General features: G+C 39.7%; 1 protein-coding gene across 2 annotated transcripts in view; it reads left to right on the plus strand.

Moving 5' to 3' along the window:
• The window catches only part of eng (endoglin), a 44101-nt gene extending 37264 nt beyond the window's left edge, over window positions 1–6837 (plus strand). For both annotated transcript variants that reach the window (XM_084383901.1, XM_084383902.1), the window contains exons 12-14: window positions 1842–1952; window positions 2054–2101; window positions 2421–6837. In XM_084383901.1, the coding sequence (XP_084240027.1) occupies window positions 1842–1952; window positions 2054–2101; window positions 2421–2542 (281 nt within the window). In that variant the 3' untranslated portion in view covers window positions 2543–6837. The remainder of the gene's footprint in view (window positions 1–1841; window positions 1953–2053; window positions 2102–2420) is intronic.
• Window positions 6838–14349: the final 7512 nt, after the last annotated feature.

The raw sequence follows: 14349 nt of genomic DNA on the forward strand, positions 1-14349 counted from the left end.
AATATTTGGTGTTGTTTAATCAATTATCAGCAGGATAGTACTGCATGTAGTCTTCATTTTGACAAAATAAAAAAAAAGCAACTTCATGGAATCACATGTACAACATCAGGCTTTCTTAATGTCCATGCAGTTCAGGTCAAATGTGTGTTCTGATTTCAGCATTAAATTGCGCTACACACAATTAATCAAACACACGCGATGCACAGAGCAGTGGCAAGTTTCTACAAAACAAACATGCTGTCTTCTGTTCCTCGTGTCCTCTCTTTAATGCACTTCAGAAAAAGGAAAGCTGTAAGGTATGAAACCAGTATAGTTCTTAGCCAAGCACATTCCACCAGGAGGCAGGAGCGACAGAGGCAGGTGAGAGAAACTCGTGCAAAGGTGATGATTAGCTTCTTCCAAATGTTCTGGATACTTGTGGGAGGATCTCTACAGGTAGCAGAAGAAGGGGAGAAGAAAACCCATGTTGCGTTGGCACAGTTTTTTTTTATATGCAACACATAGCGCGCACACAGGCTCTGTCTGGAAACAGTTCAACAACAGCCTGGTCAGGTACAGAGCATATTGAAGACATAAAAGTTTAGATAATAGTTATAACTTTCCAAACTGAACAACAGGATCACAAGGATTTAATAATATCTGGCATGTTTTTCCAGCTTTAAAAATCAGAAGCAAAGATGGCCAACTGCCCAGTGAGTAGTTAGTTTGTACAATCATGATGTTGGAAGAGCTTAAAGCGATGTCTGAGTGAAGGGGAAACTGTGAATGATCTATTATACAGCCTTCTTGAATTGAAGTCTGCCTCAAGGTAATCCTTCCGTGGCCTTGCCGGACCACAATGAGTGAAGCAAAGCTGTGCGATGGCCTTGCCGGGCTACAGCAGTATGTCTGTGCCACAGCCCTGCATGTCAGAGGCTTCAGCGAGCTTTAGTGTTCGCCCGTACTCTTACTCTTTCAGAGCTGAGTTGAGGGAAAAATTATTTTTTATCGCTGCTGGCGTCAGATTTTATGTTTTTTTTATTAAGTTTGTTAGCAGCGAAGCACGTTGTGAGGGGCCAGCCAGCACACAGCATGCCCAAAGAACATCAGCAATGCCAGACTTGATTGTAAATTAAAATTTGTAACGATAATGATAGGGCAAAATAACTTTTTTATTTCAGCTGGGCTGAGGTCTAACCCTGCTAAAGTAATGACTGTTATTTACTGCATGGGCTTGTGTTGTCACGGTAACTAGGACAGGGGAAAGAGTTGTATAAGGACCGTGCCGTAGCGTGTCATCAATTAAATTGATTGAATTAAATCGTCCTTTTTTTGGTCTAAAAGTCATAACATATTTATGTAGCTGAAAGTGGGATATTTACACACACACACACCTTTATTTTTTGCATGCCAGGAAACTCCCACATCTTGAACACTTGAACACAGTGTTCACTTGACACACAGCACAACAACTGTCTGGGTGTTTTGTTAAACTGCAAGAAAATTTGCTGCTGGCAACTGAAACTTTGACTCCTTGCTTGCTTGGGTTCTCTGGAGAAATTAGTGGATCAGAGCCAATCCTTGAACTTTTTGCTGTTACCCAACTGAAACATGTTATATGATATATCTCTGCAAGATGTGCCACTGTATCATAAAATCTCAACTCACTTGCGTCGACAACTTGTGACTGTTTACTATGATTGACCACCTACTGTGTATCGAGAACATATCAAGTCTCGGTGAATGTGATTTGGTGCTGTGTCTGCATTCAGTTGTAATCATCAGTTCTGACTTTGGTTGTTGTGATCGCTGTTGTTTAAATCAAGCTTGCATACAATGTTTTTTTCATGTATATGTTTCAGGCCCACCGTGCTTTGATTTTGGCCTACCTGGTGTTCTGGGCATTGCATTCGGAGGGTTCCTGATTGGAGTATTACTTATTGGTGCGCTGTGGTTTATCAAAATTAAAACAGGTAAGCGTAAAATTAACACTCTAAAGTTCCTGGTTAAATATACTGTATATCTGAATTGATGTTTTCCTGGATTTGAAATGATCACATTCTGCTTAATTCAGGGTACCCAACAGGACTTGACATCAGCTCAACTGCAGCAAACCTTCCCGGTAAGGAATTTTGCTTTTCTTTGTATGGCTCCAACACTTTGTGTTTAAAAGTGGTGGGCATTTAAGGGCTGAGATGAAGAGACATTTTGAAACGGTCCTCAACACATGCGATTTTAGGCACTGTAATGTGGGGATCAGTGTGAAATGCCCATCCCTGTTTAAAAGTTCTGGGAACAAAATTGGCCATTTAAAAAAGTGGTGGGGACATGTCCCCAGTGTCCCCAGTGTCCCCAGTGTCCCCAGTGTAAATGACACCTATAATTGATTGTTTTCTTTTTCTTCTTTTCATGTTATTGGCTTGTCTCTCATCTTTCTACAGGATGTCCGTGCTCAGGAACAAAACGACAACCTGTTTCCACCAACCCTTCCCCCTCTGAGAACAGCAGCGCCAACGCGAGCATTGGAAGCACCCAGAGCACACCGACTAGCAGCATGGCATGAGATTATGGTAATCTCCACCACCAGCAGGGCCACCATCTCCCCTCAAAGTCACCTATACGGGGTTTGTGCTTTTGTCTTCTTTAGTAATGCTTTTTAAGAAGCATTTCTCCCTTCCCTGCCCCCATTCAGATTCTCATTAAAAAGCACAACCCACGTCTTTGACACACCAAGCCTGAAATGGATGTGATCTGGGAGTTTGCAACGGTGGATGGGGGTGGGAGGGCGCTGGGTGACGGATAACAGAAGTCTAATCAATGGCTTCTGACGCTCACCTCTGCAGCCTCTCTGTAAAGTCAAGCTCCTAGACAGGAAGTTAAAGAGGGCAAGAGGGAAAAAAAAATTGGCTCCCAGCAACAGGAAAAACAAACCATATCCCCCAAGAGCTAACAGGAAATTCACTGCATTCCTTTCAATGAATTGTGCTTGTGTGATGGCAGCACAATAATAGTTAGACAGGAGACAAACCAGCCAAAAGAGCGACTTTGATAAAACAGATGAAAAGCTTTTTAGCATTCACATCTAAGCTACAAAAATACCAACGGCCTTTGGCTAGGTCAGTCCAAAAAGTTATCAACAACCCCTCGGGGTTTGAAAAGGATCTCAAACCAGTCAATTAAATGCTCACTTCAAGGGGTATTTGTCTTAATTGGAGTTCGAGGTCGATGATTAACAGCTACCTCCTATTATTTTGAAGTCTGGAGCTAAGTTTAAGCTTAACGCTGGATTTCTCTGGTGAATTGATCTTATTTTCTGCCTTTTTCCATTTTTGTTATATTCTTGTGTCACTTGGTGAACCTTGTAGCTGACTCTCAAAGATACAGTGCCATTTTCAATGCTATCCAATAGCTGTGTCAGGGCCTTCAAGCATTTCTCCACAGAGAAATATACTTGATAACCTAATAACAACAAAATCAATACCAAATCACATTTATGACCCAAAGGTGGCAATACATTCTGAAGTATTAATAAAAAAAGTGCTTTCATATATATCAGCTCAGAAGTAATCACTCTTGCGATGTACAGTAGAGCGTGCAGAGACACATGGGCTGTATTCAGAGCTGAGTAATGGGCCCCTAATGAGGAAGCTAGCGCCATCAGTTTTCAGACGTCAGACTTAAATATGGAACTAAGCGCCACTCATACAGCAACGCCTACAGGGTGGAGTTTCCCCAAAATAGTCTGTCTGGAGGTGGAATTCCAGTACTTTTCCTTCTTCCAGAATCTGTAACAAGTCCACCACCACTGTGACAGTTTGTTGTAACCACAGTGTTCCCCATCAATTTCATACATAGCAATTTGATATATTGCATTTCAGTGTTTTCAGGCCAGTTTAATCATCAATCTGCAGACTTAGAAGCAGCTATTTATGGCGTGTGAACCATACCTCTTCCTATAAATGAAGATGGCCATGAAGCAAGTATAAATTGTCCAACCTGTCTGCTCATAATTAACCTCTTTTCATTCAAAATGTAGCCAGACACTAGTGTTCAGCTCTATCTTGTGATTGGAGATGAGTGCCCCGCAGCAACAGAATTTTTAGACCTTTAATGAATGTTATTGATCACCAATGAATTCAGAGACTTTGCTTTGATGACAAGCAATCCTCGATTCCTGCTACGCCCTGAAGTGTTGCCACCTCATAAAGACTGTGATTTGTCGTAGGGGTACTAACAATCGGCCAAAATTTTCCACAATGAAATGACCATTTAATTAGTATTTCTCACACAGACGGAAATTAAATGAGTGAGATTAAAGGCAAATGTTTGTTTTAAACCAACGGGCTAGAAAAGACCATTTCAAGTGAAATTTGGCAAGCTCAGACATGTTCACTCTTTAAAGGTCATTTTCTATACATCTAAACCCATAAAACACCTACAAGCTCCTCCACTTTTCCTTGACTTCCCATAAAAGTCACCAGCTCTGAATACAGCCGATCTGCACTCTTTAATATAACCAACAGCAGCTTATAGTAGTAGACCACATTTTGTATAGGCTGTTTGCAACTAAACACTGGTCAATCAGTTGCGCTTTAACCTGATGATGACTACTTTAAAAATTCAACTTCCGCTTCACATGACATGTTTAAAGGGACAGTTCACCCCAAAATCACAAATACCTATTTTTCCTCTTGAAGGCCAAATGATGCCAGAAATCATAACCCCGTTGCTCATGATAATCCTCAGATGTTTTTTGTGAGCAGTTTCATGCTGGAACTATTTCTTTTCCACCGAACTACACTGTAGCACGTTGCAGAAGGAAACGTGCATCTACTCATGACCTCCTCAACAGAACAGGATGTAAGCATTAATGACGTCCTCCTCACCTGAGCTGTAACAATAGCAAGCTCAGTAAGCTAGCCTCTTATCCGTGAGTAGATGCACACACACGTGCGTGGTATGGAAAGAAAGTAGCTCCTACATGAAACTGCTAACAGCAAGGTCTGTGGATTATTTTGAGTAACCGGGTCATGATTTCTGGAAAGAGACGTTGCTATCGAGTTTTTCAAATGTACTTTTTTGGCCATCTAGTTCAAATATATTCAAGAGAACAAAGACGTCTCTATGGCCGATATCTCCAAAACTTGGCAACTCACACCAAAAAAATGTAGATGGATAAATAGCACTACAGGTAAGAGGAAAAACATGTGTTTTTAATTTTGGGATGAACTGAGTTTATTGTCAAAATGATTAACTTCTGCTGTCAACATTGGATAGGCTGCATCAGCCACTGCAGGGCTTATGCTAGACAAAGCTGCATACAGTAGATGCATAATGGGGACTTCCATGAGGGCTACACCTGCAGAGCGACGGTTGATCCGTGAACCCACTGTTTGTTTCAATGTACAAATGTAAATGTATTTTATATTTTTTATTGCCACTCTTTTACCTCTTTAAAAATATTCCCTTCACTCGCCTAGTCTTGTGGTGATTTGTATCCACGGCACATAGCTTCGACACAAGCGTCAAACTTGTGATGTTAAAACCTTTCTTCATATACATTTGACACACTGAAGCATATATATTCACACTCCCAATAGTTACTCACCTTCTGATTTGGATTGTTCAGATAATTTATTCACCTTCGAATATAATCTCAAAAACATTCTGCATTTGTAAAATGTGTCCTCATTGTACGTGAGCCATGTAGCGTATTACCCCTCTCTTACTCCGTGTGTGCGTGCATTCTTCCGTGCATTCCTGATTTTCTTTGTGTAAATGTGTCGAGACAGAACAAAGAGGGCCAGTACAAATTCCCACTTGAGTATTTGTGCAATATGATGAGTTAAACTTGTATTTAATGTCTATATGTAGTTTTTTTTACCATGTTTTTTTTGTAAGTGTTGTATGATATTCTTACTTTGAACCATTTTCTTAACCTCTTTTACATATATGGAGAACTGGGACAATACCTAATGAAGGCACTTATCCAATGCGTAAGATTTGTTCTGTATAGTATTGATTGTTTTTATTCTAGCATTGTAGCCACAGACAGTACGTGTCACATCACATGTCAAAGACAGTACATTTGGTTTGTTGGTTTTACCCCGTTTGACATTTTCCCCTAGATTCACCCTGCTGTCAAAAAACACAGCATATCGCATCCGATACTGACATCCTGACATTGTATTGTCTAATTTCTCACCGGAGGGAAGCCTCCCAGTTAAATATTCAACACTCACAAACTTGTTGTTCGCAGCAAAGATTCCAAATTAAAACTGTGAAAATCTTACAGTTAGTGTGAATTTTTTTCCAAAAATTTAATTTTAGGAAATGGTGAGAATATAGCACATTTCCCTCCCCACATATCAAGTATTCTGTACCTTTGTTATGCCAGCCCTGTTAGTACCAGGTTCTGTCTGAGGGCTGACAGTAAAATCAGACAGGCTGTCAGTTAATTCACTTTGTTAACCCTGCAGATCCCCTCGCTCTGACAAAATCCTTCCTCCTCCTCCACAGACACGGTCAAGGAAATGTGTGTGTCTGTGTGTGCATGTACACGGTATATGTACTGCACTGCATGTGTGTGTGCATCTGTGTGTAGGTGTACAATAAAAAACTGTGCCTACGTGAGCGGATTCTTCCTCCGGTCTCCTAATAATCTCCAAATTCTGAATTTTTACCGCAAAACTCCGAAGCCTTAACAACATGACAGAATGTCTGCTTTGTAAAATGCAGTCTTATTTTTGTGCTGGAGTTGGCATCCTTTTACCATTTAAAATGGGTCTATTTCTTGAGACTGTACTCAACTGATGTTTTGTCTGAAATTATCTCAATAAAGTCAATATGACAAATGTTCATGGTGTTTTTTTGCTGTCTTTCTTCCACCCTTGTGACATTGCAGTGGGTAAATCTCTAGCATTATGTACTGATGGGGGGAAAAAAAATCACACTCCCAGGATACCCAGCATCCCCCAGGACAAGTAACATCATGGAATAAAATGTGGCACACTTGGCAGATTAACGACACAGAAGAAAGAGCCAGAGTACAACACGCTCTAAAACGTATTAATAAGAACAGTGGGGAAAAGAACAATGAAGGATAAACTGTATTTAAGCTAGTGTTTGACCTAAGGTTTCAGAAAATATTGTTCATGTTGAAGTCGTGGAACAAAGCCAGCCCAGTCGGCAGAATGAAATGTTTTTTAACACTTCTGCAAACCACTGATAGGTCGTCATCTGTACGTGTCATATATACCATATATATGTATATTTCTATTGTATGAAGTTTATGTGTTAGACCTGAATTTCATATCAGGAGGCAGAGGGGATGGTGGTGGATTTATGCTATGCAAGAAGGCTGCGTTCGAGACCGCTTTTCAACATTTGTAAGCATGACACCACTGGATATTTTGAAGAAGACCTTGGGATAAAAAAAACATGAATTTGAAAACTCGACCTTAACAAACGTAAAGTTGCAACATAAGGAAATTTAAAGTTTACACACATCTGCGGTTTCCATAAATGTTCACTGCCAACATTTATTCTGGAGATTATGTTGGAAAAGGCTTAGTTATTTCACTAATCTTGTCTTCCACCATTGCTGCGATATTTCACTTGACTTGTCACATCCTCAGTGGGTGAGATGAACTGTGTTCCTGATTTGATGACACGCCTGCGTAAGAGCTGGCATCGTCAAGAGATCAGAGAGGAAAATGTTGTGAGGACCCAAGAAGTGTACATGCAGAGTCGGGTCTGATTACTATGAAATGTTGTCAGTTACTGAATACAAATTATATGGAAAAAAAAAATAATTAGAAAGGTTATCCACTGGATTACAAAACAAAATCTAATCTGAATATTTTTGAAAATATTATAATATACATAATATACTTCAGGTGTACTGTGTGTTGCTTGTTTTGTCAAACTTTTTGTTGCTGCTTTTTTAAAAATGTCTTTTAGCATGGAGGACTTTGCTTTTGTAACGCAGAAGGAGCATTAACTCAAATGTTCATCTTCCATTTTTTTTGTAAATAAAGAAACGTCCATTATCCATAAATCATCATTAAGAGAGGACTAATGAGTTAATAAAAAAACATCTAGAATTTTAAAATTGGCGTATTTTAAAGACATAATCAAAAGCATCATCAAGTATTCCTTGACAATGTAACTATAATGTAAATGCACATTTTTTCAAATGCAATTATAGTTATTAGAGTACAGTTATGTAAAATGTAATCCGTTACTACCCAACCCTGTGGACACCCTGGTGCAGTGTGGCTTGGCATAATGACAGGAGATCTCACAGTTTACCACAGTTCGAACACATAAAAGCCAGATTGTAGTGGTGTATCATGGGCATGCAGCCTGCTGTCAGTGTGTAGCCCACACCAGGGGACGCAAGATTAAAACCAAGATCAAAAGTGTTTCTGACTCCAAGGATAATATTTTAAGACCTTGAGAACAACGAGCCCCCAAATCCTGGACTGCAGCTTTGCTCACACAGCATTATCATATAGTCAGGTTTCAAAAAGTAATCAGATCCTCAAAGTAGCAATCCTCTTATGTCAAAATACTTGCTTACCATTTTGCTTTTATTTTATTGTAGTAAAATGACTGGGTAATTATATATACAGTACATACTAGACTCCCTGTCACCCTACTAGTCAGTAAAAATATTTGACTCCGAGGTGTAGTGGAAAAGAAGAATACAATTATTTACATTACACCACAATTTCTTTTTAATCATCTTTTTCTAAAGTCGTCACTTTCTTAGTTTCTTCCACAGATTGGTGTTTAAAAAATTAAACGCGGCACCTGTTCTTCCCTGTGAAAACGTGTTTATTCAAATCCCCAAATAATGCAGCAAAGTAATCTCCGTCTGTCTTATTTCTTTTTTCGTCTGATTCAGCAGACCTTGACTCATGAGTGACCTGAAACACAACGATCTTAAACAATAGGAACCATCTCGCTATAATGGTGTTATGAGTCATATATAACCTTTATTGTTGGGGCGAAATGATGAAAATAATAATGTTTTTGTCCATCTATGGCCTTTCGGGTCTTCCTTTATTATACACAAATTCAATCGTGTTTTCACGACTGGAGCCAAGGCACACAATACATGTTTATAGGCTGCCATCACCCCCAAATATGACCATGGAAACATTTGGCCTTGCGATGAATGCATTATGTGCGTGTCTCTGTTTGTGTGTGTGTCTCTCTCTTTGTGTGTGTGCTTTCTTGTTTGCGTCTTGAGGTTGTTTACTTCTCCAGACAAATCTGTTCTTTTCTGCAAAATTGTGCCTGCTGAAATGTGTTTGTTATCTGTGCATAAAGCATGTAACAACGACCTGAGGGCAGAAACGGTCCTCGCAGCTCTGTTCTATAAAAACTAAGGTGTGAGTCGGTAAGAGAGACAGATTCTCCTTTTTCTCTTGACAGTGTCATACAGTCTGTGTGTTTATATGTGAATAAACAGACAGCGGTATTGCACGGAGCTGTGATTTCTTCCAAAAACATTCTGTCTTTGCAAAAAAACTAATGTTCAAGACTTTTTGGAAGAACAAAGGGGAGAAAAGTACCGTGTTATTGTTACCAAGGAATTGCTTCCCGACCATATACATCATGGTGTGTTGCTAGGCTCTCAAGGGCAGCAGAGTCAGTAGCACATTAGTGTTAGACATTAGTCAGACTATTAGAAAAACAACTTCTTGTTCACTCACCTAAAATGAGTTCAATTAATTATCTTAATCAATTTACTGTAGATTGTATTTGTTAATGGCGCTCGTCAGCTCATAGCCTTACCTACGATATAATGAAGAATGTTAATTGAAATCACTAAGCAGGCTAACAATTAGAACTAGAATTGTTTGTCCAAAGATATAATGGCTCAATGTTTTCTGAGAATTTTCTGGAGCTCTTTTTTCAAACGAGAGTAGCTCTTTCATTTCCCACATTATGTACACTGCACCACATGTAGCAACAGCACTCGCAAATCAAGCAAATTTAGGTATCATCTTTATAATAACACAACAGATCATTTACTCAGCGTGGACTAATTCATGACAAGGTGTATAATGAATTCCTGTTGCTCGTCAAATGATCAAATCACACTGGATCACACGATTTGTGATAAGTTAAAACTACATAAATCCCTATTTAAAGAATGCTTTCAATTGCTTCACAATTAATTGATATTCGACCAAATTCGCTAGATTCCAGTTATAGAACTTTATTTCAGACCCATATATCTGCTCAGCCTCTCTGAAAGCAGAGCTGTACCTGTTCAAACTGGCTGTACGATGCAAACATTTACATATTAAACAAACATTCTGAGATACAGTTGCATAAATAAACTTTTATGTATCTGGAATCCAGCTGACTTGATGTTTATCATTAAATGGATACAATAAATGCGAGTGTGAACATGTCACATAAAGTCATGGTTACTTGGTAACAGAAATTCAAGAAAATGAATTATGCATACTTCTTTGACTATACTTTATTAAGTCACTTTTTATATATCAACCCATCACATAGTCTAAAAATGTTAACAGTTATTATAGTAGTATGGGACAGGCAGCGACCTCTAGTGGCCGTAGTAATTATTATGGCTGCAAAGGAGGAGGTGAGGTGTGTCAGGTTGGGTTAAATGGCGCGTGGTGTGCGACAAAAGGCCCGTATGCCTGCTGCTGGTCTGCTGCAACGCTCATGTTGTTTTGGGAACGGTGACATATGTTGTTTTTTGAGTTGCTGGCAATCGACCTATTCAGTCATTCGGTATGATGATGTGTTGGTACGGAACAAGAACCCAATCAGAGTTCACACATGCTCTGAACACTGTGTGAAGAGTCATATGTCTACTTGACAACTGTTTTCATCTCTAACATATATCAACAACACCAGTTTGCTTAACAGTAGCCAAAGCGGCAACATCCCCTCTGTATGTTCTGCCTACTTTTTATAGTTTTAACATCATTTGACGACATTCTTCTTGCTGTTGAGGATATCCAACAGATGTATACATTTGCAGATTTCATTTTGAACCAACCAATGCTGCAATATATAAGATGGTTGCAACAGAAGAAGTACAGAGAAAAGAGGCCGTAGAAAAAGGGGGATTAGACAAGGAGAGATGAGCTGAGCTGGTATGAATAGACAGATCACTGGGAGGTGAATGGGAGCAATGGCACGGTCGAGTTCTGTAACCTTCAATAAAATTCGCCTCATATAAAGAAGAAGAAGGAAAGGTCATGACTGTGAGTCATTGATTAAAATAACTATAGAGATGCAGAATAATCATCCTAAATCCTATGGATTAATATCGATCTATGGATTAAATCTCTATCCCTCAAATCCCTGTGCTGCAGAATCCTTAATTTAAACAGCATTTCACAAAACCAAAAGTTTACAAAGCGCTTTACAAAACTGAAAAAAAAAAGGAAATGTGCAATGCAAATAAGAAATACATCAACAACAGAAGAAAGAAGATGCATATGTGATTGGGAGGAAAATGTGAGTCGTAGGAGCCTTAACATTTTCAGTTTAACGGTGACCCTTATATGATTTTATACCGTAAAGGTCAAGCGTTTAATTGTATGTCCCTGAGCGCTGCATAAGTACTGCACTAACTGTCGATTGTGTAGAGTTGACCGGCAATGATGATTAAATTAAAAAGATAAACTATCCCGGTATAGCTTTCATTATAATGTGAGATTTGCTGGTGGTAACACTGCATAATGAGTGGCTGCAGGGAAATGTCCCATTACATTTAATTACTCTGATAAATGGATTAACAATGGCCACCACCAGATGGTGCTATATTTTTTATTTTCTCTGAATGCACAGATTGACTTGCCTACGAGCAGAAGAAGACAATGAGCCTCATTGTGAAGCAAAGTAGCAAATTTGCTCAGAAATGATTATATGAAATCAGTAACGCAGAGTAGAAGCATGGGAAACTTGCATTGCACCATCATGCTGCAGCCTTTAGAAAATACATGGGCCGGATATAAAGAGTGCCACCGTAATGATGTTAGTTGGACCAAACATTCATATTTATACACACTGTTTTCTGTTCACTTTGCCATTTGGCTATATTTAAATACCTTTCTTAGGATCAGGTTAACAAATCTGTGACTGATCCTGACAGGAAGCCTTTAAAGCCTTGAGGGCATGTTGAATTCGGGAAGCTACATGTGAGCATAACTGAAGCTAGTCGGAGTAAGCCGCCTCTCCCTCAGACTTTCACACCCTAAGGCGCTGTGCTGCACACAGGGTTGTTTACACGCGCCTAGACTGTGTACAGGCTCAGCCTCTCTCCCCGTCTCTCACTGAGACGTCCGCTCTCTCACAAGCACCCATATACTTGCCCACACCTCACTGACTATCCGCAGCCTGGACAGGGGTAATCCTTGAACTTATAGGCAGCGCTGTGTGCTCCAAGCAAATCCCATTCCTTCAAAATGCAGACACCCCTGGAGCTGAAGTGTGGCCCAAACACCTCAGAGGTGATATAACAGCTTTTTCTTCTTTTATGCTTGCTCCTTGTGCTCCACTACCTGCTCTCCTACATGCCAATAACTATTGAACATGTGTCATTTAATAGAAATGTAAAATCTGCAATGACTTGTCATCATAATAATTGCTTGTTACTTTTCGCAGGCTGGATATGTGACCGCTCACTGTAATGTGATGTAAAACGACACAGGACCTACTATATAATTACATTTAAGCACCTACATGGAGAAAGATAGTTGACTGTTGAGTCTCATCCCCACATTGTCAAATACTGATGTATATGAGACAATGAACTTCATCAAATCGTTCTCCATGAAGTTTCATTTTGTTGCTTTAAGTGAGCAATTTCTCAGATATGGCCAGAATTTTGGTTTAAATCATTCAAAAACAAGAAACAGCAATCTTGCCATCATGTCAAAGAGGTCTAAGTACACTTACAGAGTAAAGTACACAAATAATTGTAAGTTGTCAAGATGTTGTAGTACGTACAACTTAAATCTAACAATTCTGAGGTAAGCGGTTCACTGACTTGTTTTATAGGAAATCTACTTGTAAAATGTACAGTGTATCGTGTTGAAAAGATATCTACTGAAGTTACCAGGCTAACAGGCTAGCCCCTTCAGGCCTGTACAGCAAGAGGCAAGCAGTTTCCAGCTTGGAGATGTTAAAGTGGTGAGTTCGCTGCTAAGTCTATTAAGTCTCCGCAATTTATCCCCAGTGTTCAAACAGGCATCAGTCGGTCTTAAAGGCTGTGTACGGTCCCAGTCCGGTGTCCAGCCGTGTTCCCCCCTCCCCTGCAGCGAAGAGTAGAAAGAGTAGCGAGTTCATAGTGAGCAGCAGTAAGTGGATATGTATTCTGGCCACCTCTTACAAATCACACCATCAACAAATGCAGATTCATATGCGGAGGAAGAAGTTGGCAATTTTTCAGTTTTCACAAAATTAAACTTGGACCAAAATTACAGATATTATAGATAGAGAAAATGGATGGTTTTCTTGCCTGTTTCCTTTTTGTGATTTAGTGCTAGCTTCACTTGCATTAAAATTAACAAGGTGCTAGAGGGATATTTGGATGTAAACCAGGTAGGCCCATACATTTTTGATATTTTGGAAAATATACTTCCCCTTATAACCCAGTCAGTTTTTATATTTTTGTGGTTGCACTTTCTGAAAGGATTTTATGTATTTCATAAATGCCTTATCACTGTGATAAATCACTTCTCATCCATAAGTCCTGCACGCATGTCAATCCATCCATTCACCCAACTGGGGATCCATCATTGTTCCCACACCAGCTGAGAGAAGTAAACAACCCAGCATGTCCCCAGACTTCCCCGTGGTCTCCTTACTTGTGCAGAGAACACCTCCAAAGACTGCCACCCATGGAGAACCCCACCACGAACAGACTCAACTGGATGGGAAAGGACAACAGGTCCCACTTCAGGAGCAGTTTTACCTCCACATATACTTCCTCGTCTCCTCATCTTAAATTGCCAGGTTGTCAGGGGTGCTCCAACTGAATGTTTCAAGTCAATCGTTCAAATGAGATACCCCAAAGTGGTGCCTGAAAACAGAGCGTTTCTCACTGCCATAAAGGTAGGCTGTGACATACATCCGAACGTGAAAGAGCAAAAGCATCACTGATAAGTGTCTTGACTGAGGAGCAGTATAGGAAATGGCTCTGTCTTTTATTCATGTTACAACTTATATATATACGATATAATTTGTTCCAAAGGTGGACCTGAAGGCAGCATTTGTTCCTATTCAGCCACAACTAACCACCTAATCCGTGGTTAATTTCAGAAGAACTTACTGCAACCTGTTCCTTTTACATTTGCTTCCTGAAAA

This window comes from Pagrus pagrus, assembly GCF_965226575.1.
Source record: "Pagrus pagrus genome assembly, chromosome: 19".
NCBI classification, from domain to species: domain Eukaryota; kingdom Metazoa; phylum Chordata; class Actinopteri; order Spariformes; family Sparidae; genus Pagrus; species Pagrus pagrus.